Here is a 24,244-nt window from a genome sequence, read left to right on the forward strand (position 1 = left end):
ATTTATAGTGCATGTGGAACACGACCTTGGTGGTGCCGAATTGCGTCGTATTCAGAGCCTCTCATCAACGATACTTCGTCATCACTGGTGAACTTGGTGTCTTACGAAGTACCGAAGTGACAATCTTGTGGCCAATGACTTTCCCTAGTGACCAATACGAGGCCACCGGTATAAATACTTACGTAGTGAGTACTCAGTATAATCTCCATACTACGGAGTGGCTGTACGAAGTAAAATAGGTCAAAAGCCGCGATGTTGTGCCAGTCACTCCAATACTGAGTAGGAATGGGCGAGGGAAAAAAAATTGTGGGAGGCGGACGAAAATCCCTTCGTCACAATAATCTTGTGACGAAATAACCAACAGAGAATGAGTGCTTGGCTGGTCGGGCAACTTTCGTCTCAAGGATGCGAAGACAGATTGATCGAATGCAATGTGTGGAATGGGTAAATACGATATCCCCACACCCAATGATCACTGAAGTGACCAGGAATTTTGCCCAGAATCTGGTCGATCAGCCAGGCCATCTCGTGTTCTTTCGGCGGTCTCCAAGGGTGGCGGTAATTGGGTAATTGGGAGTTTATGCCATTCCATGCTGGGCGGCCAAAATAGTATTATTAACGGAAGAAAAACACCGTAAGGGACAAGTACTTCGTGCGTCTTAGCGGCGTGAGCCTCGCAGATGGCAACGGACTTCCCCTTTTCCTGACAGCGTCTAACAAGTCTAGCTCAGGGCCCTCATTAAGTCTAAAATGCTAACAGCATTGGTGGCAACGCCACAAACTTGGTGCTCCATTGTCCATGTCATGCGTTCGCTCTGCATACAAAGGACAAGACCCGTCGAAACTGGCGCTCGTGATAGGTTGCTTTCTTAGACAACATGCAGAAAACCATGGACAGAGACGGTGCGGAGGACCCGTTACGGCTGTCCGGAGTAGTATTTTCTCGTCTCTTACCTTCCATCGAGTGTCCAGATACTTGAGATGTGTTGTTTTCTTGTCTTGGCGCTTTGGTTTTGCAGGCATCTCTCTCTTTTTGCTGCCCTGTGCATGAGCGTGAGCTGGTCTAGGTTAATATTACGGAGTAGTGAGTGTACTTCGTCATGTACTTTTCGTCGTGGTTGCTCGGGAAGACAAGGTTCAATTTAAATGTTTATCGATCGTATCCCGGGTACGTACCAATGCACCAATGCCAACGGGCTGACCCCAGCCAGACCAGGCCGTCCCAGTCCGTCTCCGTTTGGCTTGTCCGTGTATCTCGATCCCTTTTTTTCTCTTTGGCTCAGCCCTGACCTGACTCCTCGCCAACTCGCCAATCCTTTCAACCAACTCTGTCCATCCAGACAATCGTTGCTTCATTGTTTACCTTCGTTTCGTCTCTTCCTTTCCCCTCGTTCACCACACTCGCTTATACACCGTAATCCTTCGGGCGATTTACCGCCTCCGCCATCTTTTTTGCACCTTCATCCGTCTTGGGCGCCCCCTGTCTTCACCGTCCGAGAAGAGAATTGCCCTTCGATCGATCCTACCACGCTCTCAAATACCGACAACGACTCTGACGATATCCTTAACCGTCTAATTTTTCCTCGACTCATATAACCTCAGGGTCGACGAACCATCTTTCCCTGGCATCGATCTTTTCGAACGCGGGAACCGAAATCTTCCCCTTTCAACTTCAGGCCGTATCCCAGGCCTTCACGCACACTCCCTCCCTCTCCTCAACCGACCTGTTACGAAACCGAAATCACAATGAGACCGACCAGGGCTCTCGCTCAGGTGGCTTTCTGCCTCTCCACCATGACCTCGTTGGCTGCGGCTTGGCCAACCTGGTTAGACACTGCCGCCCACGCTATTGTTGCTAGACAAGACGCGGCGGAGACATCTGATGGTAAGATACTTGTTCAAAGTTTGCAGGAGCCCCTTCACCGCATTCGAGCACTATGCTAACGAAACCACTTCGATCGAACTAGCCAAAACCACAAAAGCATCTAGGCCCACCGGCAACCTAAACACCGCTGCCACCCTCGACCCCGATGCGCCGCGAACGACCTCGGGAGCCAAGGGAGGCAGCAGCGGCGACGGGAAGAACAGCACCAAGACCCGCGAGGAGTTCGATGCCACGGCCCCTCCAGGAGGCGCCGTCATGGTTACACCCGACCCGAGGCTAGGCGCCCCCCTCATCAAGGCTGGTGATACCGTCACCTTCACGTGGAACTATACCAACGTCCTCGCCGACCCGACCGCCGTCGACGTGCTGCTCAGCTGCTCCCGTGTCTCCGCCACCTGGACCTTGACCGCGAACATGTCCTACCAGGACCCCGCCACGTATGTTTGGGATTCGAATGTTCAGGCCACCGACCCCTCCCAGCCGCTGCTCACCGAAGAGTTCACCATGATCATTAAGGATTCGGATGCTTCTATTTCGGACTCGGCCCAACCCGGATACCTCTCCAGGACCGACGTTAGGCTCGAAATTTACACTCCGAAGGACTACACCCCTTTGAGCGAATGGAACTGTGCTACCTGCAGTTTTGCCGCGTCCGATCTCGACCAGAAGGCCTTGATGTTTGCTACGTCCATGTGCCTGATAACCATCGCCAGCTTCACCTGGTTCGTGACAGGCCTTAACCTCTGATCATCCACTTTTTTATTTCACTCTTTTTTTTTTTTTTTTGCTGTTGCTTCTGCCACATCTTCACTGGCAATCATAACTTTCCCAACCCATGGATTATGTGGCTGCAACTCAAACCTCACAATCATCACGTTGCTTCGAGAATGATCGGTATCTTTTTTATTTATCCCTCTTAATCTTTCTGCCCTCCTGGGGAGCCGACGAGCTGCTAGTTTAGGAGTGAAACCTGGGAGGGCAGATTTCTCTTGTCTTATTTTCGCGCAATTTTGGAGAAACAAAAACAATCATCGTCTTTTGGAAATGTCGTGGGAACTCAGCACATGGGAGGCGTTCGTTATTAGACTGATTTACTCATTTTATTTATTTATTTTACGGCAAAGGGTATTTATTTTGGGGGGGAGGGGGGAAGGAGATATTCATCCTTTTTTTATTGAAGAACTTTATTTGTATGTAATTTCACTCTTGATGTCTTGACGAGAGGCGTAAGATATAGTTTCAATATACGCTGGCTTGGAAGGAGAACTGCTCTTGATTATGGGGTGTCTAAGTCTGTTTCGTGATGCATCAATGTGACGATGTTATGCAGTTTGCCTTGCTGCAAGGACTCCCTTTTGGCTCAATAGGCCTGCTGCTTCTCTTCTAACCGACCGGCCCCAAAGGCACTGGTAGTCCAGGTTCCATTGCTGGAAGCAAAGTTGCAAAATGCTGGGTATAGCAAACAGTGCTGCCGGGGGAGAGAAGCGTCCATCCCTGAAAATTCTTCAGTAAATTCCGCTGGTATTTCTCAGCCCATGCGTAGTCGGAAACCCGCTCCCTTTGCCTCACCCTCCCGCGAGGCAAAGAGATGCGAGACGTCGACCTCGCCGAGCTCAACCGCGGCTCCTCGGACTGGAGCATGCGGCTCCCTCCGAGGTCGCCTCTCTTGGTTCGCCTTGCTGGGGAACGTAGGAAACAGGACCTCGGCCTTGGGCTTAGGCTTTTCCTGAAAGTACGGATGCTCCAACATCTCGGCCGCCGTCGGCCTTGCATCGGGATTCAACGAGAGCAGGTCCCTCAGAAGCGCGCATCCGGCGCTCGTAAGATCGGGGAACCTTGGTCGGATACGGTCCTCGGTGGCGCTTTGCTTCTTCGTCTTTCGGGGAAGCTTGAGCGACTTGGCATTGGGTAGGCGTCTGAATCCGGGCCAGGTATCATCGGTGGGGACGCCCACGACCTCGAAGATCTTGGAAATCTGCTCGGCTTCGGTATAAGCGCGGAAGAGGGCCTCACGCTCGAGCAGCTCGGCGAAAATGCAGCCGACGCTCCACATGTCGATGGCGGCTGTGTAAGTCTTCGCGCCGAGGAGGAGCTCCGGGGCGCGGTACCAGAGGGTAACGACGAGGGTGGTGAGGTTTGCGGGAGGGGGGTCGCTGGTGCGGCGGGCCATGCCGAAGTCGGCGATCTTGAGCTGGCCCTTGTTGTTGAGGAGGAGGTTGGCAGTCTTGAGGTCGCGGTGGAGGATATAGTTTTCGTGGAGGTAGGAGAGGCCCGAGGTGAGTTGGAGAACGAGTTGTTTGATTTCGGAGGGGAGGAAGGGTTCGGTCATGTCTTCGAGGACGCTGCGGAGGTCATGTTCGACGAATTCGAGAACTAGAGAAACGCTGGGGCGGGAGCAGAGTTAGTAGTTGCTTGTGTATAGGTATCAATGGTGGATGGTAGGTGGGGTCTAGCAAACTTTGGAGGATCAGAGCTGTCAACAACAGTCTCAAGGAGCTTCACCACATTTCGGTGATCGCACATACGCAGGAGTTTGATCTCACGCAAGGCCGTAACGGGCATGCCGTTGCGATCGGCCTCGTCAAGCTTCAGGCGCTTGAGGGCCACGATTCGGCCCGTCGCGACGTCCTTCGCCCGCGAAACGTGCCCATACGTGCCCTCTTCAATATCGTTCAGCTTCTTGTAGTTCTTCGCCGATCGACACGGCGCCCATCCTCGTAGGCTCGCCTTCATCCGGTCTCGAGCGGTCCTATCGGGTGTGACCTTCCGCCGCTTGCTTGGCCGCTCATCATCGTCGTCGGCCTGGTGCGTCTCCTTGGTGGCTCCTGCCTCTTTTGCTTTGCGGTCTTCGAGTCGTCGAGCCTTTTCTGCTTTGAGGCGCTTCTTTTCCTCCTTTTGCCTTTTCTGCTTTGCTTCTAAGGCAGCATCCTCTTCAGTGTCTGCCCATCGAGACTTGGGTTTGCTAGGCATGGTTTTGGCTTGGGTTTGGCTGTGGTTGTGTGTTGATGAGGAAGAAGTGATTTTTGCGTGGAGAGGTCGATTGGTGTAGGAGAAGGGAGAACGAAGAAGAAGAAAAGAGGAATTGGCTTGTTGGTCTATGATAATTGTACGTGAGCCCCATAGGTAGGGCCTACCTGGTGCTGGCTTCTAGTTTGAGAGAGGGTGAAGCTTTGGTCGTAACTGCCGTTTGAGAAGGTCGGTGACTTCATCAGTCTGGTTGTTAGCAGAGCTTGGGGAGTAAAGAGCTGCTCCCACATTCAAGCAGCAGCCAGCATATGGTTCACAGTGCAGTCGGGTTCATTTTCACCTTAGGACTTAGACTTCCCTTACTTCTCAATCTACCACCATTCATGGATGATATTCCTTTTCGACTGTTAAGTGTTATAAAACTCACATCAGGGCCAAGGAGAAGCTTAATCAACTTTTTATTCCCCTTTCCTATATTTATAAATTGAAATGAGAAGGCTTATGCTGCTTCTTTATCTTCGTGGCCTAAGAAGGACAAGCTTAATTGTAGAGAGGCAAGCCTTAGCTAGAATGCTACGAGAGCAATCCAGAAAACAGGTGCAAGATCAGAACATCATAGATTATAAGAGATATCATCTTTTCCTTGGCCTTCTCTCTGAGCCTGGAAGGCACGATTGGTGAAAGAGCCATTTGGGCGATGTACAATCAATCTTGCACTCTGTACAAAGTAAAACTCCACCGATTTGGGAAGCTCCCACCACAGTGACAATATACAAAAAGCACAGTGCAAAGCATAAGGCTTGGGAAGGAAGGATACGTAACACACTCAGGAGATTCATGTGTAGAGTTGGTTTTAAACATCAACATCCCCAACTTCCAACTGCTCCACCCGACCGACTGACTGACGCCTGTGGTGGATAGTTATCTAGGCGCTCCTCGGATAGGGCCCACGTCTTGTTCGATTTTAGCTGATTATCATCGGTTTCCTGGAGTTTGCCTCACCCTTGACCCCTCGGCAGCACGGCGCATCGACGAGCCAAGCTATCCGCGGCCCTGACTTCACTTCCGAGCCGATTCCCACCCGCGCGATCATAGCATCTCGAAATTTCCTTGCTTCCAATATCATCCTCAGACAAGCTCCGAAATGCGATCGTTAATATGGACAGTGGTCTTGGGCATGGTCCTCTGGACCGTCCAGGCCTTCGAAGTTGTGATGGTAGGCTGCGCCCGACTTTTCCGGTCTGCCAAGCCCAAGCCTCGATCTCGATAGCTGACACCTTTGCGTTTCCGCCACGTTAGGACCAATCTGACGACAACAGTCGAAGATGTACTGGAATGTACAGCAAAAACTCCTGGGGCGGCCCGGTTGACCCATATATTCAAGTGGTTTTCGTGAATGATAGCAGTATCAACCCGGATACCGACCCGATTGTCAGCCTTCTCATATTCGAGTGGAAAGATATCGATCTTATTGGAGTCAAGGATCCTAATAGACCCGACGAGGTAATCCCTGCCCTATCTGCGATCGGTTAAACAACTCTTGCGCACCACTCTGGTCTAATACATCCATTTTAGAACATCCCCGAGCTTTGCGGCAACTCCCAGATTCAGGCCGGCCTTTGCCAGGAGAGCCAGAAGGGCGAATTTGTAGTTGCTCCCCCGAACGAACTCGCCGAAAAGTCGAAGAACCTCGTCATGACGCAAGCTGTACACCTGAAAGACCCACATGTCAAGGTCTACCCTATCAAGAAGACGGGATACTATTGCATCCTTACCGAGGCCTTCACAGGGGATGAGTACAAGGCTGTGGCTGTCTTCCGCAACGCCTACGGAGAGCTGCCTGCCACCCAGGTCCCCAAGCTTCCTTTCTATGGTGGAATGACTATCCTCTATGCCCTAATTACTGTGTAGGTCCCCTGAGAGTCAAGGCTGCTTGGGTCATACAGAGACTAACATGAATTCTAGCTTCTGGGCTTTCCTCTACTATCAGCATAGACATGATATCTGTTCGTTTTACCCTATCTAGCCTGATTTCTGTTACGTTCTGCTAACCCTCCCTTCCTAGTGGCGGTACAGAACTACATCACCGCGATTCTCGTCTTCCTTGTGGTCGAGATGCTCATGACCTGGGGCTTCTATGGTAAGCATTTCTAACATCACCTTCTCCGGGATGTTCTGAGAGCTAACTCGGCCGCTAGAATACATGAACAACAATGGTTCAAACCTTGGCGCAAAAGTCCTACTTGTTGTAGTGGCCGTCTTGAACGCGGCGAGAAACTCCTTCTCGTTCTTTCTGCTCCTCATTGTCTGTATGGGCTATGGTGTTGTCAAGCCGACTCTTGGTCGGACAATGATTTACGTGCGATGGCTTGCCGTTGCGCACTTCGTCTTTGGTATCATCTACGCCATCACGAGTTTGTATATTGCGCCTGACACTGCTGGTAAGACATCTCCCCTACCGACGCCTTCGATCTTAGCAGCTGACCTTCACACACAGGCCCCTTCGTTTTGCTCGTCGTACTGCCCCTGGCTGCTACCCTTACTGGCTTCTACGTTTGGACTCTCAACTCTCTCAAGTTCACTCTCAAGGATCTCCAGGACCGCAAGCAACATGCCAAGGCCTCCATGTACAAGAAGCTGTGGTGGTGCATCCTCCTCAGCATTCTCGTCATCTTCGGCTTCTTCTTCCTCAACTCCCTCTCCTTCGCCTCCGTTAACGATCCCGACTATGTCCCCTTCCACTGGAAGACCCGCTGGTTCGTCCTTGACGGCTGGCTCAACCTGGTCTACTTTGCCGACGTCGCCTTCATCGCATACGTCTGGCGACCGACGGCGAACAACCGACGCTTCGCCATGAGTGACGAGATTGCTCAGGACGACGACGGCAACTTTGAGATTGGCGACATTGGCGTCCCCGACGATTCTGATGACGAGGAGGAGAATATCGGCAAGCCTATCAACGGTCAGACGACCGTTCCTGCTACTACCCAGGGAGCCGCTGCCGGCGCATCGTCTACCCCGGCGCCCCAATCGTCTTCTTCTCAGGCGCAGCAACAGCAGAGCAGAGCTGCACCCAGAGACTCCCTTGATGGAGAGACTATCTTCGCTGTTGGTGACGAGGATAAATTCTCTGACGACGAGGATAGCGATGAGGAGAATGCCAAGCTTGTTAAGCCCAAGGACAAGACCCGGTAAACGAGATAACGGTTGTTTGAAGTGTTAGGGGGTGACTCTTCCTAGAATATTGGGACCACTGACGGGCTAGAGTTCTTGCTCGGGTATGGGACAGGGGCTTGAGAGAAGAAGGGCGGGTGATGGGGGGTTTAATCGCGTGTAAGAATAATGGGTATACCTACCAAACAGGCGACTCTGGAAACCTGTTCTGGCTTTTTGGAAGATTTGTTGTTTTGGTTCACTCTTTGGCCTGGACACCGACGGTTTGGAACGGAGTGGCTTTTCTTCTTTTTTATTTTTATGAAAGGATCATAACGAATTGGGGGTATTCCCGGTCTGAATAGAATATGCATTCATACATGTTAAAACTACAGTGGGTTCGAAGAAGACCAAACCGGGAAGGGGAAAAATAAACGATACCCCTATTACGTCCATGTGTCGCAAATACGTCACAATCGAGGGGAATCTGTTTCTTCCTCTCTTTCAGACATCGCTATTGAGTCTCCAAATAGTTCCCAAGTACCAAAACGGTCCCTCCTTTTTTTCCGCACCCTTTTCATTTTACCCATTCCATTTCTAAGCACCAGCAATATCCCCACCAAATCCAACGGGCGCCCTCCGACCACCGTTCTCCGGCAGGATGGCAAGAGCCTTATACAGCTTCCCCATTCCATTCGGTCCCCTATCCACGAGCCTCTTATACGACTTCTCGATATCACGAGCACGTTCAGGATCCGCAGCACGCATAAGCTGCTCAGCCCTCTCGCGAATAGCCATACGCGTCAAAAACTCGGCCTGGTCAACGGGGCCATGAACCTCGACGCCCTCACTCGCACGAATGGCCGAGTCAGCAACGGCGGTAAAGTCCACATCAACGCTAAGATCGACGAGCCCTGGTTCAGAGAAGGGGCTCACGTGGAGATGTTTCCGGATGCCGCGGAGGGAGTTAACGGGGATGGTGTCAGAGGGGCCGTAGTCGAGGATGAGGGCGGCGCCGGAGGGTTCGGGCTTAGGATGTTTGGGGGAGCCGCCTATGCGGGCGGCGAAATCGGCGGCGTAGAGGCCGGCGTCGGGGCAGATTTCTACCACCGCGTTGGGGATGGACTTGAGGTTGCGGAAGCGCGGGTACAGGTCTGGGAGGTGGCGGGAGTGGCGCGTGGCGTGTTTGGCGAGTGACATTTGGAATTCGGGTTCGGGGTTTTCTTGGTCGATTTTGGGTTGGCCGGGGACTGGGGAGACGACCATTTCTCGCCATTGGATGTTGGGTTTGCCGGCGGCGGTTGGTGGAGAGGCGGCAGTGGGAGAAGTGCGTGGAGGACCTGATGATGCATTGGAAGCATCCTGGTTGGGGGGTAGCTCGACGGCCTGGAAGGCGTGAATCGGTAAGGCATCAAAGAACTCATGAGCCACGATGAATGGCATCTTCTTTGGGTCTGGGACCTGTTCGTCAGTATCGCAAAGGTTCCAAATGTGACAGGAGAGAACCATACCTTTTGGGATAGACTCAATCGTCTGCGTCCAAACAATTGGTATCTCGGTATGCTTGCAGACGCTGTGATACCCAACCTTGGACTCAGATACTTGCGCATCAGGCCCACAAAGAAGGTTCTTCTGAACATTGCGTAGGTGGGCGCTAGCCTCGACCATGTAGATGGCATCTATAGCAGGGGCCATAGGATACTTCTTGATGGTCTAGTTCAAAATGGTTAGATAAAATCCGCGTACTCAAAAAAATCATCATAAAAAGCAGTATAAGCCAGCCGAAGAAGAGGTTTAAACAAATCTTCCACTCACTCGAAGGATATCATCCATCAAAGTTCCACGTCCAGGTCCAACCTCAATAAGCTCAACCCCCCGACTCGGCCTCCCCTGTGACAACCACTCCGCAACGAACCAAATCCCAATAAGCTCGCCGAAAATCTGCGATATCTCAGGCGACGTAACGAAGTCCCCCTTGAGCCCGAACTGATCATGGCCCTCCTTGAGATCACCTCTAGTGTAGTAGCCTCCCAAATCGGAAGTCAGACACATGCGCATATATCTCGCAAGAGGCATTGGCTCCGTCGCCTCAATGGCGGTCGCGATCTTCTCAGCGAGCGGCGTGGACCATTTCCGCTCACCTTCGGAGCGCCTCACCGCCGTGTGAGACAGCCACCGATGAGAAGAGTGTAACGGGAGGCTTGTTGTCTGTCTCAGAAGCGTCGGCGCGTCTCGTGCCCGGCGGGAAACCGCACGGAGCGCCAAAGGCGACAGCTTCATCTCAGGCTGGATTGTTGGGAACCCCAGAAAATATAGAGTGGAGTCAAGCTCTCATTTTCCCCAAAAGAGGAAGAAGGGATGGACTGGGAGGGATGCGACGGCTGCTCGGTGTGGGACAGAGAAACCGCTTGATGCCCGTGCTATAATCACTGGCTCTTCATTGGCTCCACCAGCTTGAATGACTGCAGATACTGCATAAAGTTTTCGACATATGCATATACCTTATATTGCATATTTGTCGTTCAGTTTCACCACTGTGAATATCTTCTTCAATTCAATCGTCGAAGTCGTTCCCAGCTTCACCTGCCTCGTGATATCTGTCGTATTGATCCTTTCATAGTATTACAGAGAATCTCGTATAGAGAGTTTTCAAATGATATCTTTCAGAAATGCGGAAAGAATCGTCGAGTCCTGTTTTCCAGCTATCCTGAAACACAGCTCCATTAATTTTGAGATATGCCCCCTACTTGCATAGTCCCTGTTCGCGTGCCCGTCTAAATCGGTGGCGTCGCTAACTTTCAACGACCTTAAACACTCTGCTCTGCTCGACAACACACATCACTCCCCAGGTCCAACCCAGCAGTTCCACATCATCAAGATGGGTAAAGGTACGTCGCAAACACTCCTACTCCTAAAGTATTGCTCCCAAACCTTCCAAAAGTTCCAATACTAACCTCTTTTCCACACACCCCAGGAACCGACAAACTCTACATCACCCACTCAGAATGGTCCTCCTCCGACGCCTACTCCGCCAGCACCGGCTCCTCAGCAGGCGCTAAATCCCGCTCCGGCACCTCCTCCTCCACCTTCCGCCGCCTCCCCTTCAACTTCTGCGCCGCGAGCCTCCAACCCTTCAAGAACCCCGTCTGCACCCCCGACGGCACCATCTTCGACGTCGAGGTCATCGGCGCGTGGCTCGAGAAACGCGGCACGAACCCCGTGACGGGCGAACCACTCAAGAAGAAGGACCTCATCAAGCTCAACTTTACGCGCAATGCCGACGTGGATTCGCGGGGTGCGGGGCTTAGTGACGGGTTGGGGGATTTGGTTGATCCGGTGACGTATAAGGTGTTTACGGATAATACGCACATTGTGGCGATCAGGCATGGGTCGTATGCGAATGTCTTTGCGTGGGATACGGTGGAGAGGATGAATATCAAGGCGAAGATGTGGAGGGATTTGTTGGATGATGAGCCGTTTACGAGGGCAGATATTATTACGTTGCAGGATCCGCAATTTACGCATAGCCGTGACTTGAGCAAGTTTAAACACCTTAGCGATGGCGGAGAGGCCATCTTGACCAAGGAGCAGGAGGAGGAGAGGAAAAGCGGAGGTGTGAACGTGGATGCGCTAGGGAGGATTGGGGACAAGGTGCTCAGGGCAAAGGCTGCGGTCGAGAAGGCGAGAAAGGAGCGCGAGGCGGGCAAGGACGTGAACAAGTCCACAGCCCTAACGAAATCCCCCGGCACTTCGCGACAGTCGACCACCACCGCCGCGTCCGGCGCGAAGGTGATACCCGCCAAAGCAGCCATATACACAACGGGGAAAGCGGCGGCGAGTTTTACCAGCACGGGCCTAACGCCCGAAACGAGCGGGGCACGCGCTATCCTGACTGACGAGGAGTTCATGCTCAAACCGCGCAGGGTCAAGATCAAGGGGTACGCGAGGATAGAGACGAACCTCGGCGACATCAACGTCGAGCTACACACCGACACGGCACCTAAGGCCGTGTGGAACTTTGTCCGCCTGGCACAAAAGGGCTACTACAACGGCGTCGCCTTCCACCGGAACATACCCAACTTTATGATCCAGGGAGGCGACCCGACGGGCACCGGCCGCGGGGGCTCTAGCATATGGGAGAAGAACTTCGACGACGAGTTCGATGGGCCCTACACCCATAGCGCGAGGGGCATCCTCAGCATGGCGAATAAGGGAAAGAATACCAATTCGAGCCAGTTCTTCATCACCTATAAGCCGACGCCGCACCTCGATAGGAAACATACCGTCTTCGGTCGCGTCGTCGATGGCATGGACGTCCTCTCCAAGATGGAAGACGTGCCTACCGATGGCTCTAATCGCCCGCTAAATAAGATTGTTATGAAGAACGTGGTCGTGTACCTCGATCCGTTCGAGGAGTTCCTAAAGCAACGGGGTGAGCAGGAGAAGCTTGAGCAGAAAAAGGAGGCCATCAGAAGGTCTGGTGGCACGGAAGACGACAGGACAACGTGGACGGGGAAGAGGCTACGAGGGGCCGGGTCCCAGGGCGCCGGAGACTCGGCGCCCGATGTGGGCAAGTATCTGAAAGCGTCAACTGGAGGTTCTGCGGCGCAGGATTCCTTAGAGGTCGAGGAAGAGATCGACGCATGGGATGCGCCGGCTAAGAAAAAGGTGAAAGCCGGAGGGTTTGGAAATTTTGATAACTGGTGAAGGCAATACCCGGACCATAAATAAATGCTCTCATGATATACAGATACAGAAGGCGTAACTCGGAGTGGGTTTTCTTTTCCAAAATAGAGACTATTTTGCTTTCATGACTCTCTATCCTCTCTCTAATAGCCAAAAATGTCGTCGATGCAGTAAACGTCATTTTCTGGCTTTCACATAACCAGACGTTTTTTTTCTTTTCCCTTAGAGATGACCTATATATACACACAACGCCTCTCTCAATCCCATATCCCTACGTTTAGGAAAGATACACAAGAATTCATAAACAAGAAAGTGAAGAGAAGAAGAAGAAGAAGAAGAGAGAAAGAGAAATGGAAAGAAAAGGAAAAGAAGAAAAAAAAAGAAAAAGAAAAAAGGAAGAAAAGAGGAAGAAGAAAAAGAAGAAGAAAACGAAAGACAATCCCGTTTACAGTCGTACGGGAGTCGGCTCGCCGGACACGTCGGGTATGCCGTCGATGGGTGCCGAGGAAAGTCGGTCGGGATACAATTCTCTCGCCGCCACGGCATCCGCCACGCTCTTCGCTTGCATGAGGCCGGTTTCCATGTAAACAGCCATAAGCCTCTCAATGACGTACTGCTTAACCTTGGGTGTGCAGGTGGAGGACACACCAACGAGATAGAGCGGCCAGACGATGGGGCTGCGGGATGAGGTGAGGGACATGAAGAGAGAATCGGTATCGGCTAGTTCATCAGAAGGGCCAAGAAGGTCGAGTATGGTGGGAGTGAAATGTCGCGAGCGGCTGGGGAAGGCATCGGGGGACGGAGAGAAGGGGGAGGGTGAAGGCGAAGGCCCCGCAGAAAATGCCGAGGGGGGCGATGAGACGACACGATACGGAGCGTCATTGGCGACGGTGATTGATATGGGCCCAAAATAGGTTGACTCCGGATCAGATCCAGACGATTTGACATCGCGGGAGCTGACTACTCCAAAGTGCTGAGGTATGCTGGCAAGAGTCGCATCTCGGAGTTGATGCAAAAGCCGGCGTGACCGGGCAAATTGGACCTTGTGCTCCATTGGCACCATGCTAAACTTCCGTCCTCCGAAGAATCTGGACAGTTCAGAGAGAATTGTCTCGTGCACGAGCATTCTCATCGAGCGCAAGCCGTTCCATGTCGTTGCGCTCTCAGTAGACGAGTAGACGTGGCAAACAGGGGTAAAGGCGATGGGGTTGGGTGTGGAGAGCTCCACAATGTTGTACTGAGAAGAATCCGGGAGGCAGGCCACCAGTGCAATGTATTCGTCGTCTAAAGCGAGAAGAGCTTGGATAATACTTTGGGTGCTACTCAGTCGGCCGCATTTTATATCGTGTCGTAATTGGAGCATGTTGTACATGGGAGATGCCATCGCAAACTTTGAATTCAAAGGCACCAGGGCGGCCTCGAGCTCGTCCCTAAGCTCGATCAAGCTATCGGGTATAGGTACATCTCGATGCAGGCAACTGAGGGTGATGGATCGGCAGAGCATTAGAAACATGCGAATGCCTACCTTGGTCTTGAACTGATCTGGGCCGCGAAGCTTAGCTAGAGCGGCAGCTCCTTGCATGTGGCCTTGCCATGCGTGCATAGTCTCGGATGCGGAACCCGTAAGCATCTCATAGGTCCCAAGAATGAGTACAGCGAGAAGCGTGCTATCCTTCGTGGCTTCTTCGGGATCTTCGAGTGCGTCGCTAATGAGTCGCAGCGCAGCAACGTAGCTCTGCCGGGCCCAATCCAGTCGTTCGGGAGACCTCGTCAGTGACGACATGGCCGCTAAGCCAACTGCCGTCATGCTCGCGAGGACTGCGTCAACCCGCCGATCCTGCACGCCACGCGACGGCTGCCATACTTCGTAGATGAAATCGTAATTATGGTAGTCCGTAGTCTCCTCAGTGGTGACATATCTGGAGAAGAAGAAGGCGACGCCTTGCTCCTGGAACGACGGAGACAGTGTGTAATCGAGAGCGGACGGCGGCGGTGAAGGCCAAGTATCTTCTTCTGGTGAGGGAAGGAAGAGATCCTCATCGTCACTTGACTCGGCTTCAGTACGGCGATTAAAGTAATCAGCAGGGCCGGCAGTCGAGGGGGTTAATATCGACAACGTTTTGAAGGAGGGCTCCAGCGTCGCATCCGTGGGAGACAACCTGTCCCGGCGCTGTTGAATGAAGCCGATGCTGGGACTCGCAACACTAGGTGAGTCGGTCCTGGGAGAGTCTGAGACGGCACTGGCAAGGCTAGGGGAGACCGAACCTCTGGCGGACCGAGCCCGGCGCTCCTGTCGTTGTGCAGCCTTCTTCTTCTTGGTACCACTAGTCGGAGAGGTAGACTTTGGCCTGGGAGCTCGCGACTTCGATTTGGTGGCCTTCCATATAACATGCTCGCTTTCATCGCGGAACATTAGGTCGACGATGTTCCTGTAGCCAGGACACACCCGGTTGTGCTTTTCGCACATGCGGCATCCTGGCATTCGTTGGTCGCACTGCCATCGAGTAAAGGCGTTAGAGGCGGCCACTGGCAGATACTACGGCGTCACCTAGACAAAGGAAGAAAGAGAAATGTGCGGAGGTGGTCGTATTGTCATTTCTGAAAACATGGATGCACATAAGCAAGAAAAGGGAACGCAAGAAGAGACGAAATAAAAGCTTGATAGAAGAACCAAAAGACGACGCGTTCGGGTCGCGATGCGAGCGATACGAGGGAGCAACGACAATATACGAGGGCGCGATAGGAAAAAAAGAAAGAGATTATTTTTTTAAATAAAAAAAAAAAAAAAAAAAAAAAAAAAAAAAAGAAAGAAAGAAAAAAGAAAAAGAAAAGTAGAACGAGAAGAAAGCTCTTCAGGTAAATTGAAGGGCGGAGACGGCATGAGAGCGTCTGCTCAGAGCCAGAAGATGAAATAACTCGAGACTTACTGCTATCTTCCTCTCGCGACAGTTCTGGCAACCCTTGGAAGGCTTGCCACAATACACCATTTTCTGTATTTGGGCACAGCACCAGGTAATACGGGGACCCTCCGAGCGGGCAGGGACTGGGGATTCGGGAGAGTCGATCTGGAAGTGGACAGAGCGGTGGGGTGAGAGGGAAAGCTTGTTAAAAGAGGAAAGCTGGAGAAGGAAATATATCCGTTTATGGACAAGGCTCGAGGGGGCGAAAAGAGTGTTCGGATCCGAGTGGCCTGCCCGGAATAGGGTCAGGTACTAATGACAATATGGGCTCCAGTCTGATCGAGTCGAATTGGTCTCGGAGCTGGGAAAAAAAGAATTGGGGGTTCCCAGTCAGGGAGAAGAAGCATGCATGCCTGAAGAGAATCGATGGGACTGACTGGGAGACTGAGGAACAGGCGGAAAGGTTAGGACTCCAAGTACTAATATTATTGCGGCGGGTAGAAGGGACGTGATGAGAATGGCGTTGTGTCGTGTCAAGCCTGCGGTGATGGATGGCGGCAGTGAACTATTTCGACATCAAATCAATAAATGTGAGCCGAAGTACTCCCAGACCATCGCAGGTGTGCAAAGGTAGCGTGCATAGGTAGCGGGTAGCAGACGGTAGGGAATGGGGAGTACTTCGCAGGCAATGGGCGGGCAGTGGACAAGGGGGGCTATGTTAAAGAATTGCCGCTTGATACGAAGTAGGCATCATTAACAATCAAACGAGCGTCCAGCATGAGCGTGGGGAAAGACGGGCTGCGGCCATGAGGAAAAAGGAGACACCACCAAGGATCAATGTGGCAGGTGGTGAGTCGGTCGTGCGACATGAGAAGCCGAAGCCAAATGGCGGAAACCAGCCACAGGAGGAGCACGATTTGGAGCAGGAGATGAGGTTGATGTGGATGGGCATGGGGCAAGATCCAATAGGGCAAACATGCTGGGGGTGTCTTGGGGGTCTGGGAGTGGTCGTTATTCAGGGGTGCATACTTTGTGGAGCCCGAGGAGCCAAGAGAGACAGCAGAAGATGTGCAGGCTCGCGTTTTGACCAATAGAAGAGGCGGAAAGCGGGGGATCTCGCCGTTCAAGTCGTGAGGATTGCTGGGCTTGGCGGATAGGATAGGGGGATGGGGGATCGAGACACGGGCAGCGAGTGAATGATGGGAGGGCGGTTCGCGACCTCGACGCGAATCCCTAGAGATGACAGGAAAAGCAGTCGAGACGAAACGATACCGATGAGTCCAGGACCGTGGTTATTGGGTTGTCGCCGCGACTAATCGAGATGATTGGTGCTGGACTAGATATGCTTAATCCAAGCGAGGATTCTTCGTTTCCTTCGCGGGATATGCGGCAGGCATCAGGCGATGAGATCGTTCCGAGGTTTAGTGTGGTCCTTGTTCGCGATTTCCGAAGCGAGAGCCTTGGACTTGCTCGATGCTAGCAAAGTGAGGCAAGCACAACCCATCATATGCTTGTGCGAAGTCTTGTGCTCCAACGCCTCGAGTAACAGAGTGGAAGGAACAAACGGGAGGCAACCAAGATGCTCGAGCTTGGGCCGCACTTTCCCAAGCCCACGAAAATGCACCTTACTTCTCCTGGCGAAGGAAGGAGCATTCAAAGCCCGCTTCAGGGTTTCAATCTCCAAGCGGTAATTAGCGGACGCAACACTAAAGGACGAAAAAGAGACAAAAATAGAACAGACGCGGAATTAACAACGGCTCCCATTTCGGGTTCTCCACCTCGGTCGAGTGCACCATCGGGTTGCTCTTGAAACTCATTACCCCCACGACAGGAGAGGTCCAGTTGTCTTCCGAAGTATTAACCTCTTAATTAGTGCTGGACCCCTATAGGGCTGAGGGCTGAAGCACAGCCATCGTCATGTCCATCACGGTCGCCGATTAGGTCAAGTTTGGATCTTGGATCTGAGTTCTGAAGTGGGGACAGCAGCAGCACAGAGATCTCCAGCTCGTTCATCGAGACAAAAAGGACTGGAGTCTTGCAAGCCACATGTAAGGAGATGCGTCGACTAGAACATTACATGCCAGATTTCTCTTAGTCGGGACAGCCCTACTGCCGGGGATTCCTAATCCGGCCGATAGGGAAGTGAAATGATCAATATTGAGAGCACGCTTCGGACGAGCGTGACGAGCGTGACTACCATCAATCTACACCTTTGTACTAGTCCGAAGTAAGTGCTCGCGAGTTCAAAATTGGCCATTGATTGATATTGGTCAAGACCAAACATGGTTGTCTTGATCCGTTGGAATATTGAACCCAAGTACTTCATAATGTGTGGCAATGCTACCACCACTGCATCAGAGCTGCATGTACGACCATGCAGTCAGACCTTGGATACTGAACCCTCTGCACAAGTGAATGATCAGCAACGGGGATTGGCGGAGATTGGGCTGGGACTGACCAGCCACGCCCAAGCCTTGAGGCCGTTCTGCGCAGTTTTTGATCCAGATTGCTGGCAACGCAACGGAACCTCGGTTGCAAACCCAACCCGACTCACCCCGTGAACTTGGTTGGTCTTATGCACTACTTCATACTGCTGCTTCTCCATGGCCCGATGATAAGATCCTAGAGTAGTCTTAGCAATGCGTTTGTTACATGCAGGCAGTTGCTGGGCACGAGATCCTCTTTCGTAGGCGAGCAGCTCTTGCTGACCACAATCCCCAATGTTGCCCAGTGCAGCCGGGCATGGACCAAGCCCCCCTTCTAGAAGCTCATCCCATGCATCGCCAACGTCTTCCCGAGCCTGCCCAGGCCAAAAAATAGCTCAGCCACCCGCCATCCCAAGATGGGAAAACCATTGATTCAAACAGCAAAACAGCGGCCAAGCCTCAATTTCACATATTGATCCGCCTCGGATCAAATGCATCCACAAAGCAAAAGAAACGAAAAAGGGAAAAGAAGTGGCTGATGAAGGCCGTGTCGCAAGGCGCGAAAACCTCACCCATGTGTCACCGTGACCACGACTTTGTCTCATCTATTTGTTCTCTTCTTGAAAGTAGTGACACATCAAATGACGGGCTTCGTTGCTTCTTCCCCCCACCTCCTCAAGCTGCCAAAAGAAGGAATCGGCCCGGCCCTCACATCCCCGCGTCGATAGTGCAGAGTGTCATCCCCATTCTGCCATCACCTCATAGCTCTTTCGCCGTCCTTTCAGTTTATCTCGAATCGAGTCAAAAGAGGAGAGGTCGATACTTTGTTGTTCGAAGTTCATCCACCAAATGAACAAGAGAACCTAAACAGAACTTAGAGAGACTGCCCGCCCAGTGCCTACAACTGAGCCATGTTGCACGCGAGATCGACAACTCCCTGGCGTGATAATGCCCTGTATTCAGAGTTTACTTCGTAGTTTTCAAGACAGCTACCTATAGGGTCCAAAAACCGCGCAATCGTGATAGACACACCGACTATTGTCTCCTTGGCTCCTTGAGCTGAGTTCGTTCCGTCGGTGTAAATCTCACCCCCGGCCGGCGGGCTCTCACCTTCTCTCGGGCCCGACTTGCAGAGAGAAGCTAGGATGATACACCAAGTTCCAGCTCACTGAGGCGCAGCAGCTAGCTGAGCTACGCCCGAGCACTAGATCGTCGGATATCGGAGGCGCCCGTCTATTTCTTGCTTTTCTAGAAATTCCGTCGCCTATTCTTCATTTCATGGTGAGACAAAGGAAAAGATGGCTAGCAAAATAGAGTCGATCAATTACGAACTAGGTATATCTGAATGTAAGAAAAGATTGCCAACCGCCCAGGCTAGCATCGGAGATATCCAAATCCATCATTGCATGACAATCACAAGCCCAACTTCAATACCGAAAAAAGGGTTCAGAAAAGGTGAAAGATAGCCAAACAAGCAATCAATCCGCCCATCGCAGTTCCGACCCTTCCAGCACCAGCAATCGCCGGTCCGGAGGGCTTCGCAACAGTTCCGATAACGCCGCTTCCCGTGGGACTCACACCACCTATGCGACTGACCGTTGATACCGTCCCATTACCCTTGCCGGAGCCCAAAGAAGCACCCCCAACCGCGGCATCGACGATGACCAAGTCGCTGGCGCCAACAACAACGGGCGTGTTTCCAAGAGCCACAGTAGGCCAGGGCTCCTCAACCTCAACCGTATGCTGCGTCGGCGGCTTCCTCGTCGTAGGCTCAACAAACGAGTTGACAATCGGCGTCTCGCAAGCCGAAAGAACAACTAGGTCCGTAATAACATGTACGTAAGCGACGGGGTTAGACGCGCCTGGCCTGGGAGAAGCCACCTTGGCGGAGGGGGCAGCAGACGGTGGCTCGGCGGGTAAGGTGACCTTTGCGCCGGCGGGGCATACGGTCGTGAAGGCGCTGATGGTGCGGGTGACGATGATTTGCTGTTCCCAGCTGGCGGGGCAGTTGATGACTCCAGCGGCGCAGCTGGTGATGGTGTAGACGGTTGTAGAGTAGACGGTCGAGGTGACGAGACTGGAGTTGTTCGCGCTCGTGATGATCTCGGGGGAGTCGGATTCGACGACGCTGGAAGGCTGAAGGTCGATTATCGAGGCAACCGCGGTGGTGAAGCCAGTAGCTCCAGAAAGTGTCGCCGTGAAGTTCGAGCCGCCAGGGATTTTAACGACGCTAGAAGGTTGATGATCGATGATCGCCTCGACCGCGGTAGTGAGGCCAGTAGAACCAGAAATTGTCGCCGCAAAGGAAGAGCCGCCACAAGAGATTGTGTGGATAAAGGCAGTGCTGAAGGATGATGGCAATGCCTGCGAAGGAGTGGGAAAGATGTCCGATTCCAGACCAGAAGCCGGCAGCGGTAGGAGGACGTCGAGGTTCTTTTCGTCGGGGATGGCGTCGCTCGTCTGGGCTGGGGCACCGCCGAGGAGACATTGCGTCCAAGTGGGCGAGTTGACGAGGGTCGTGGACACGGTGGGGACGGCGCCGATGCGGGTGAAGTCGACGACGACGTCGAAACGGGCGAAGGCACCGACGTTAAGATCGAACCATTCTCGGGCTTGCTATAGTTTTGCGTACAAATGACATGTTAGAGGGATTTTTATTTATTTATTTATTTTATTTTTTTTGATTTCTTGGGGTGAGAGAAGAGAACAAAGCAGAAGGCAAACATACGAGAGCGCAGTTGGGGGTGGAGTCAAGAACGGTGACGAATTCAACAATGTTGGCGTAGATGCCAACGACGGCACCGGCGCCGAGTCCGATCAGGTCGATATCGGCTTCGATTCCGCACTGCACGCGGAGACGGAGACTAGCCTTGAAAGTGCCCGAGCCGGTCTTTACCTCAACCGGGATAGACTTGGTACCGATTCCATCACTATGGAGTAGGGGTTTCTCATAAGCAACAGTAGTCATAGCGAATTTTCACATAAATCTGGGAGATCACTTACAAGACATGATCGACAATGTCCCCGGAGAAGACATCCGTCTCCAAAAACGATCCTGGCGCAACCTTGACGTAGAAACCGCCGGTCAAGTCAACCTCAGCCGCAAGGCTAAACACCAAGTCGAGGTGGAAGACAAGTCCGATATCGAGGCCGGGCAGACTAAGACCAACGGGGGTGCTCGAGCTGAAGAGATCAATGGCATAGGTAGCAGCAGCGCTTGACTTGATGCCGAGGTCGACGTAAGCCTCGACCTCGTCAAACTCGAGGCGCACAACAGGGTCGAAAATATTTTCAGTTGTAAGCCTCGCGGTGACGCTACCTTTGGTCCAGCACTCCTGGCAGATAACCTCGAGGTTGACGTGCTTCGGTTCCAGCTCGTCGACCTCGGTCCACGAGCTGTTTTCGGCCGTTAAATGTCAGTCTGTGTGTGGTGTAGCGGGGTTCGCATCATGTATATTGAATCTGGGGAAATATCCACAAGGCGCTGATCCTCATCTTAGGAGAAGGAAATAGAGGAAGAAGAAGAAATAATCACGTAATAGAAGAATAACAACCTACCCGCCGAACAAGACCTCATTGTTCCACTGCCTATCAAGAGAAAAGTCCGCGGATAATCTCTTCTCAAGATGTCCGTTGCGCAATGCCTCCATGGGATCCCGTGGGGCGAGCTCGTTGAGGACCCTTACGTCGATCGCCGTAGGGCTGGCCGCGCACAGCGAGCCGGCCACGAGGGCCGTGGCGAGGGCCCGAAAAGCATTGATAAACATTATGAATGAGCGACGGCGTTTTCTTTACGAAAACAATCAATCAAAAACGAGAGTGGATCAAGGAGTGGATGCAGCGAAAAGACACGCTGCCGATTATGGTCGCGACCACTTGAATACAAAAAGAACGACTGAAGTGAGTTGTCGAGACGGTTGCCAGACAAGAAGGGATCGCGTCTACAGCATCAGAGCCGGATGGAGCATCCTCTCTATAAATCATATCCCTTCTCCAAGCCCTACGGTTTGCCTTCTTGAGCAATGAACTAATCTGGAGTGTTCGTTGATTCCATTTGCTACGTTCGCATTGAAGCGCAATGTAAAGATCGCGACAAATCAGAACGCAATGCGCGAAGGTTACACTCCTGCTACCCAGCCGGTCCGCTCGGCCGTTTAGAACCTTCACCGGACACGAGAAGCCCACATCGCGCGAGGCTCGAGTGGGTTTGCGCAGTTGGGGGTCTTTTTGTATACACATTGAGCGCCTAGAGACTAAGATCTGATCACATGCGCTTTCCTCAGCTTCCTTCTTGGGTGTGCCTTAATCTGAAACTCCGTCGATCCCCAATCCTCAGCAGGTCCACGAAGAAGGACGGACGAACCTTTGTGGTGGGACGGGGATGGGATGGGAACGAGGCCAAGAAATATTATGGTTGGCCGTCGATGCTGGGGGACAAGGGGCCACGGAGATGTTTCTTGAAGTGGTGATTGGTTTTTCCGGTGATGCTATCAGGGGCTCATCTGCCGAGGCGACGAACCAATCGATGCGCAGAATGTCCACTTTCATCTTGTGAAAGGTTGAAATTGACTAGTGATCTGGGATTCGAAGGAGGTTTTCTCGGACAAGAAATGGAAAAACGGCATTGATTGGCATAAATGGTTGCGAAGTAAATTTAAAAAGAGTGCTTGAGTATTATCAAGTATTATATCTGAGGTAAAAATGGGGGCATCGCAACTGTCTTTTGAGCCATCGCGCCAGCAAATGGCGCTACTTCGTAGACTTTGGGATATTATACAAAGAACAACCTTAGAGAAAGAAAGATAAAGAAAATACGAGAAATGGGGGGAAAGGAGCGAGAGTTCGGAGATGGAAATTACCACGAGTGGTCTATAATGCAAACTAAGAGACGGGCCGGTCGTGGTGGTATGGGCAGGTTAGCCTAAAGGGGGCATAACGCCTCGAGCGCAGCGATTGCCCTAACTTTTTCATCAAAGCCATGCGTCCAAAAGAGTCCAAACAGCCGCGCGACTTCGATTGAGCGCCGGTCCTCTTCCGAAATGTCTCCGATCTCACCGTAAAAAGTCTCCCAGAAACGCTGCCGGATGCTGTAATGACTAGCATGGAGGTGCCAACTAGTCAGGGTCTGAACGCCAAGCACAGTCTCGAGGCCGGCGATAGAAACCCCAAATGGCGCAATGATGGCATCAGCCCAATCGACGATTCCTGTGACCCGGCCTGTGGCCTCATCCACATGGATGTTGTTCTCCAAGAGGTCGTCATGTTGGACAACCACGGGGTAGCCGGGCCTGAAGAGAAGCGGGAGTCCCTGCCGGACCTCGTCTACCTTAGCAAGCAACCGTTCAGACAGAGGCAAACGCTGAGAAACTTGGTCAAGAAACTCGTAATACTCTTCGAGCAAGCCGGGAGGCTGCTCAACGGCTGGCCTATTGTTCCACGCCGAAGCAAAGAACCTAGAGTCTCTAGTTAACGAGAAGCCTCAAGTAGGGGGTTCGTTCAGATGTTCATCCGTAGACGGACCTTGCAAAGTCCTCCACAATGCGATACAAACGCTGCTCCATCCCGACACCAGGGGCGAGGAACTGACGACGGACTCGGCAATACGCGGGCCCTGGTGCCAGACCCAGGACGTAGACATGGACATCCCCTGGCATGGTGCCATGGTGCTTGCAATCAGGGACGAAATCCCCGTAAGACTTTCTTGCAAGCTCAACACGTTCCATATCTAACGGCCTAGACCGAAATTGGATCACTTTAGACGCTTGCTTGGGGTCTCTTGGCGCAGCGGTAGAGCTGCCCCCACCCTGTACGGGGGTTGGGGAGACGGGACATTTTAGAATATCGGCTGCGAGCTGATCACAGCCGTTTTTTGTTGTAGGTCCATGCTTCTCGAAAAACTGGGATATCTGGAAAGCGGACAGTTTGTCAAAGCTGTCTGGCCCTGCTGCGTGCTTGGAGATATCAATATCCATAACGAGGGGTTATGAGTACTTGGATGATAACAATGTTGCTTGTCTGGAACCTGGACATGATTGATGCTTCCTTCAGGGGCAGCCGGAGAACATTGAAACTGGTCCCTCATGGCCCTGAAGATATCAATTCCCCAAATCGGTTCTGCCAATGAGCCTCTATTGCAAACCGGATCTTCTCACGCAAGCGCGAGAATTGCTCTCCTTCGAAAGACATAATCTCCGGGCTATACTTGGTCTGTTTCGTCGTTCGCATCA

At 52.4% G+C, this 24,244-nt stretch overlaps 7 protein-coding genes and 1 pseudogene across 7 annotated transcripts; 3 read left to right on the top strand and 5 right to left on the bottom strand.

The window, feature by feature from the left end:
* Positions 1 to 1,746: 1,746 nt before the first annotated feature.
* SAPIO_CDS5883 (uncharacterized protein) lies at positions 1,747 to 2,632 on the top strand (the record flags this gene model as incomplete). Its single annotated transcript, XM_016788115.1, has 2 exons — positions 1,747 to 1,885; positions 1,968 to 2,632. The coding sequence occupies 2 exons, from the start codon at positions 1,747 to 1,749 to the stop codon at positions 2,630 to 2,632; spliced, it is 804 nt and encodes a 267-aa protein (XP_016642431.1).
* Positions 2,633 to 3,413: 781 nt separating this feature from the next.
* SAPIO_CDS5884 (uncharacterized protein) lies at positions 3,414 to 4,855 on the bottom strand (the record flags this gene model as incomplete). Its single annotated transcript, XM_016788116.1, has 2 exons — positions 3,414 to 4,258; positions 4,411 to 4,855. The coding sequence occupies 2 exons, from the start codon at positions 4,853 to 4,855 to the stop codon at positions 3,414 to 3,416; spliced, it is 1,290 nt and encodes a 429-aa protein (XP_016642432.1).
* Positions 4,856 to 5,996: 1,141 nt separating this feature from the next.
* Positions 5,997 to 8,047, top strand: SAPIO_CDS5885 (uncharacterized protein; the record flags this gene model as incomplete). The annotated part of the gene is made up of 7 exons (XM_016788117.1): positions 5,997 to 6,068; positions 6,152 to 6,355; positions 6,428 to 6,759; positions 6,818 to 6,858; positions 6,918 to 6,992; positions 7,051 to 7,293; positions 7,350 to 8,047. The coding sequence occupies 7 exons, from the start codon at positions 5,997 to 5,999 to the stop codon at positions 8,045 to 8,047; spliced, it is 1,665 nt and encodes a 554-aa protein (XP_016642433.1).
* Positions 8,048 to 8,602: 555 nt separating this feature from the next.
* SAPIO_CDS5886 (uncharacterized protein) lies at positions 8,603 to 10,285 on the bottom strand (the record flags this gene model as incomplete). Its single annotated transcript, XM_016788118.1, has 3 exons — positions 8,603 to 9,459; positions 9,517 to 9,718; positions 9,821 to 10,285. The coding sequence occupies 3 exons, from the start codon at positions 10,283 to 10,285 to the stop codon at positions 8,603 to 8,605; spliced, it is 1,524 nt and encodes a 507-aa protein (XP_016642434.1).
* A 598-nt stretch (positions 10,286 to 10,883) lies between these two features.
* SAPIO_CDS5887 (Peptidyl-prolyl cis-trans isomerase-like 2) lies at positions 10,884 to 12,712 on the top strand (the record flags this gene model as incomplete). Its single annotated transcript, XM_016788119.1, has 2 exons — positions 10,884 to 10,893; positions 10,980 to 12,712. 2 exons carry the CDS (start codon positions 10,884 to 10,886, stop codon positions 12,710 to 12,712), a joined length of 1,743 nt encoding a protein of 580 aa, XP_016642435.1.
* A 424-nt stretch (positions 12,713 to 13,136) lies between these two features.
* Positions 13,137 to 15,104, bottom strand: SAPIO_CDS5888 (annotated as a pseudogene; the record flags this gene model as incomplete).
* A 4,359-nt stretch (positions 15,105 to 19,463) lies between these two features.
* On the bottom strand, positions 19,464 to 21,784 carry SAPIO_CDS5889 (uncharacterized protein; the record flags this gene model as incomplete). Its single annotated transcript, XM_016788120.1, has 4 exons — positions 19,464 to 20,633; positions 20,746 to 20,947; positions 21,021 to 21,413; positions 21,576 to 21,784. 4 exons carry the CDS (start codon positions 21,782 to 21,784, stop codon positions 19,464 to 19,466), a joined length of 1,974 nt encoding a protein of 657 aa, XP_016642436.1.
* Positions 21,785 to 22,938: 1,154 nt separating this feature from the next.
* Positions 22,939 to 23,671, bottom strand: SAPIO_CDS5890 (uncharacterized protein; the record flags this gene model as incomplete). The annotated part of the gene is made up of 2 exons (XM_016788121.1): positions 22,939 to 23,470; positions 23,538 to 23,671. 2 exons carry the CDS (start codon positions 23,669 to 23,671, stop codon positions 22,939 to 22,941), a joined length of 666 nt encoding a protein of 221 aa, XP_016642437.1.
* Positions 23,672 to 24,244: the final 573 nt, after the last annotated feature.

This window comes from Scedosporium apiospermum (genome assembly GCF_000732125.1).
Source record: "Scedosporium apiospermum strain IHEM 14462 chromosome Unknown SEQ_SAPIO_0099, whole genome shotgun sequence".
NCBI classification, from domain to species: Eukaryota; Fungi; Ascomycota; class Sordariomycetes; order Microascales; family Microascaceae; genus Scedosporium; species Scedosporium apiospermum.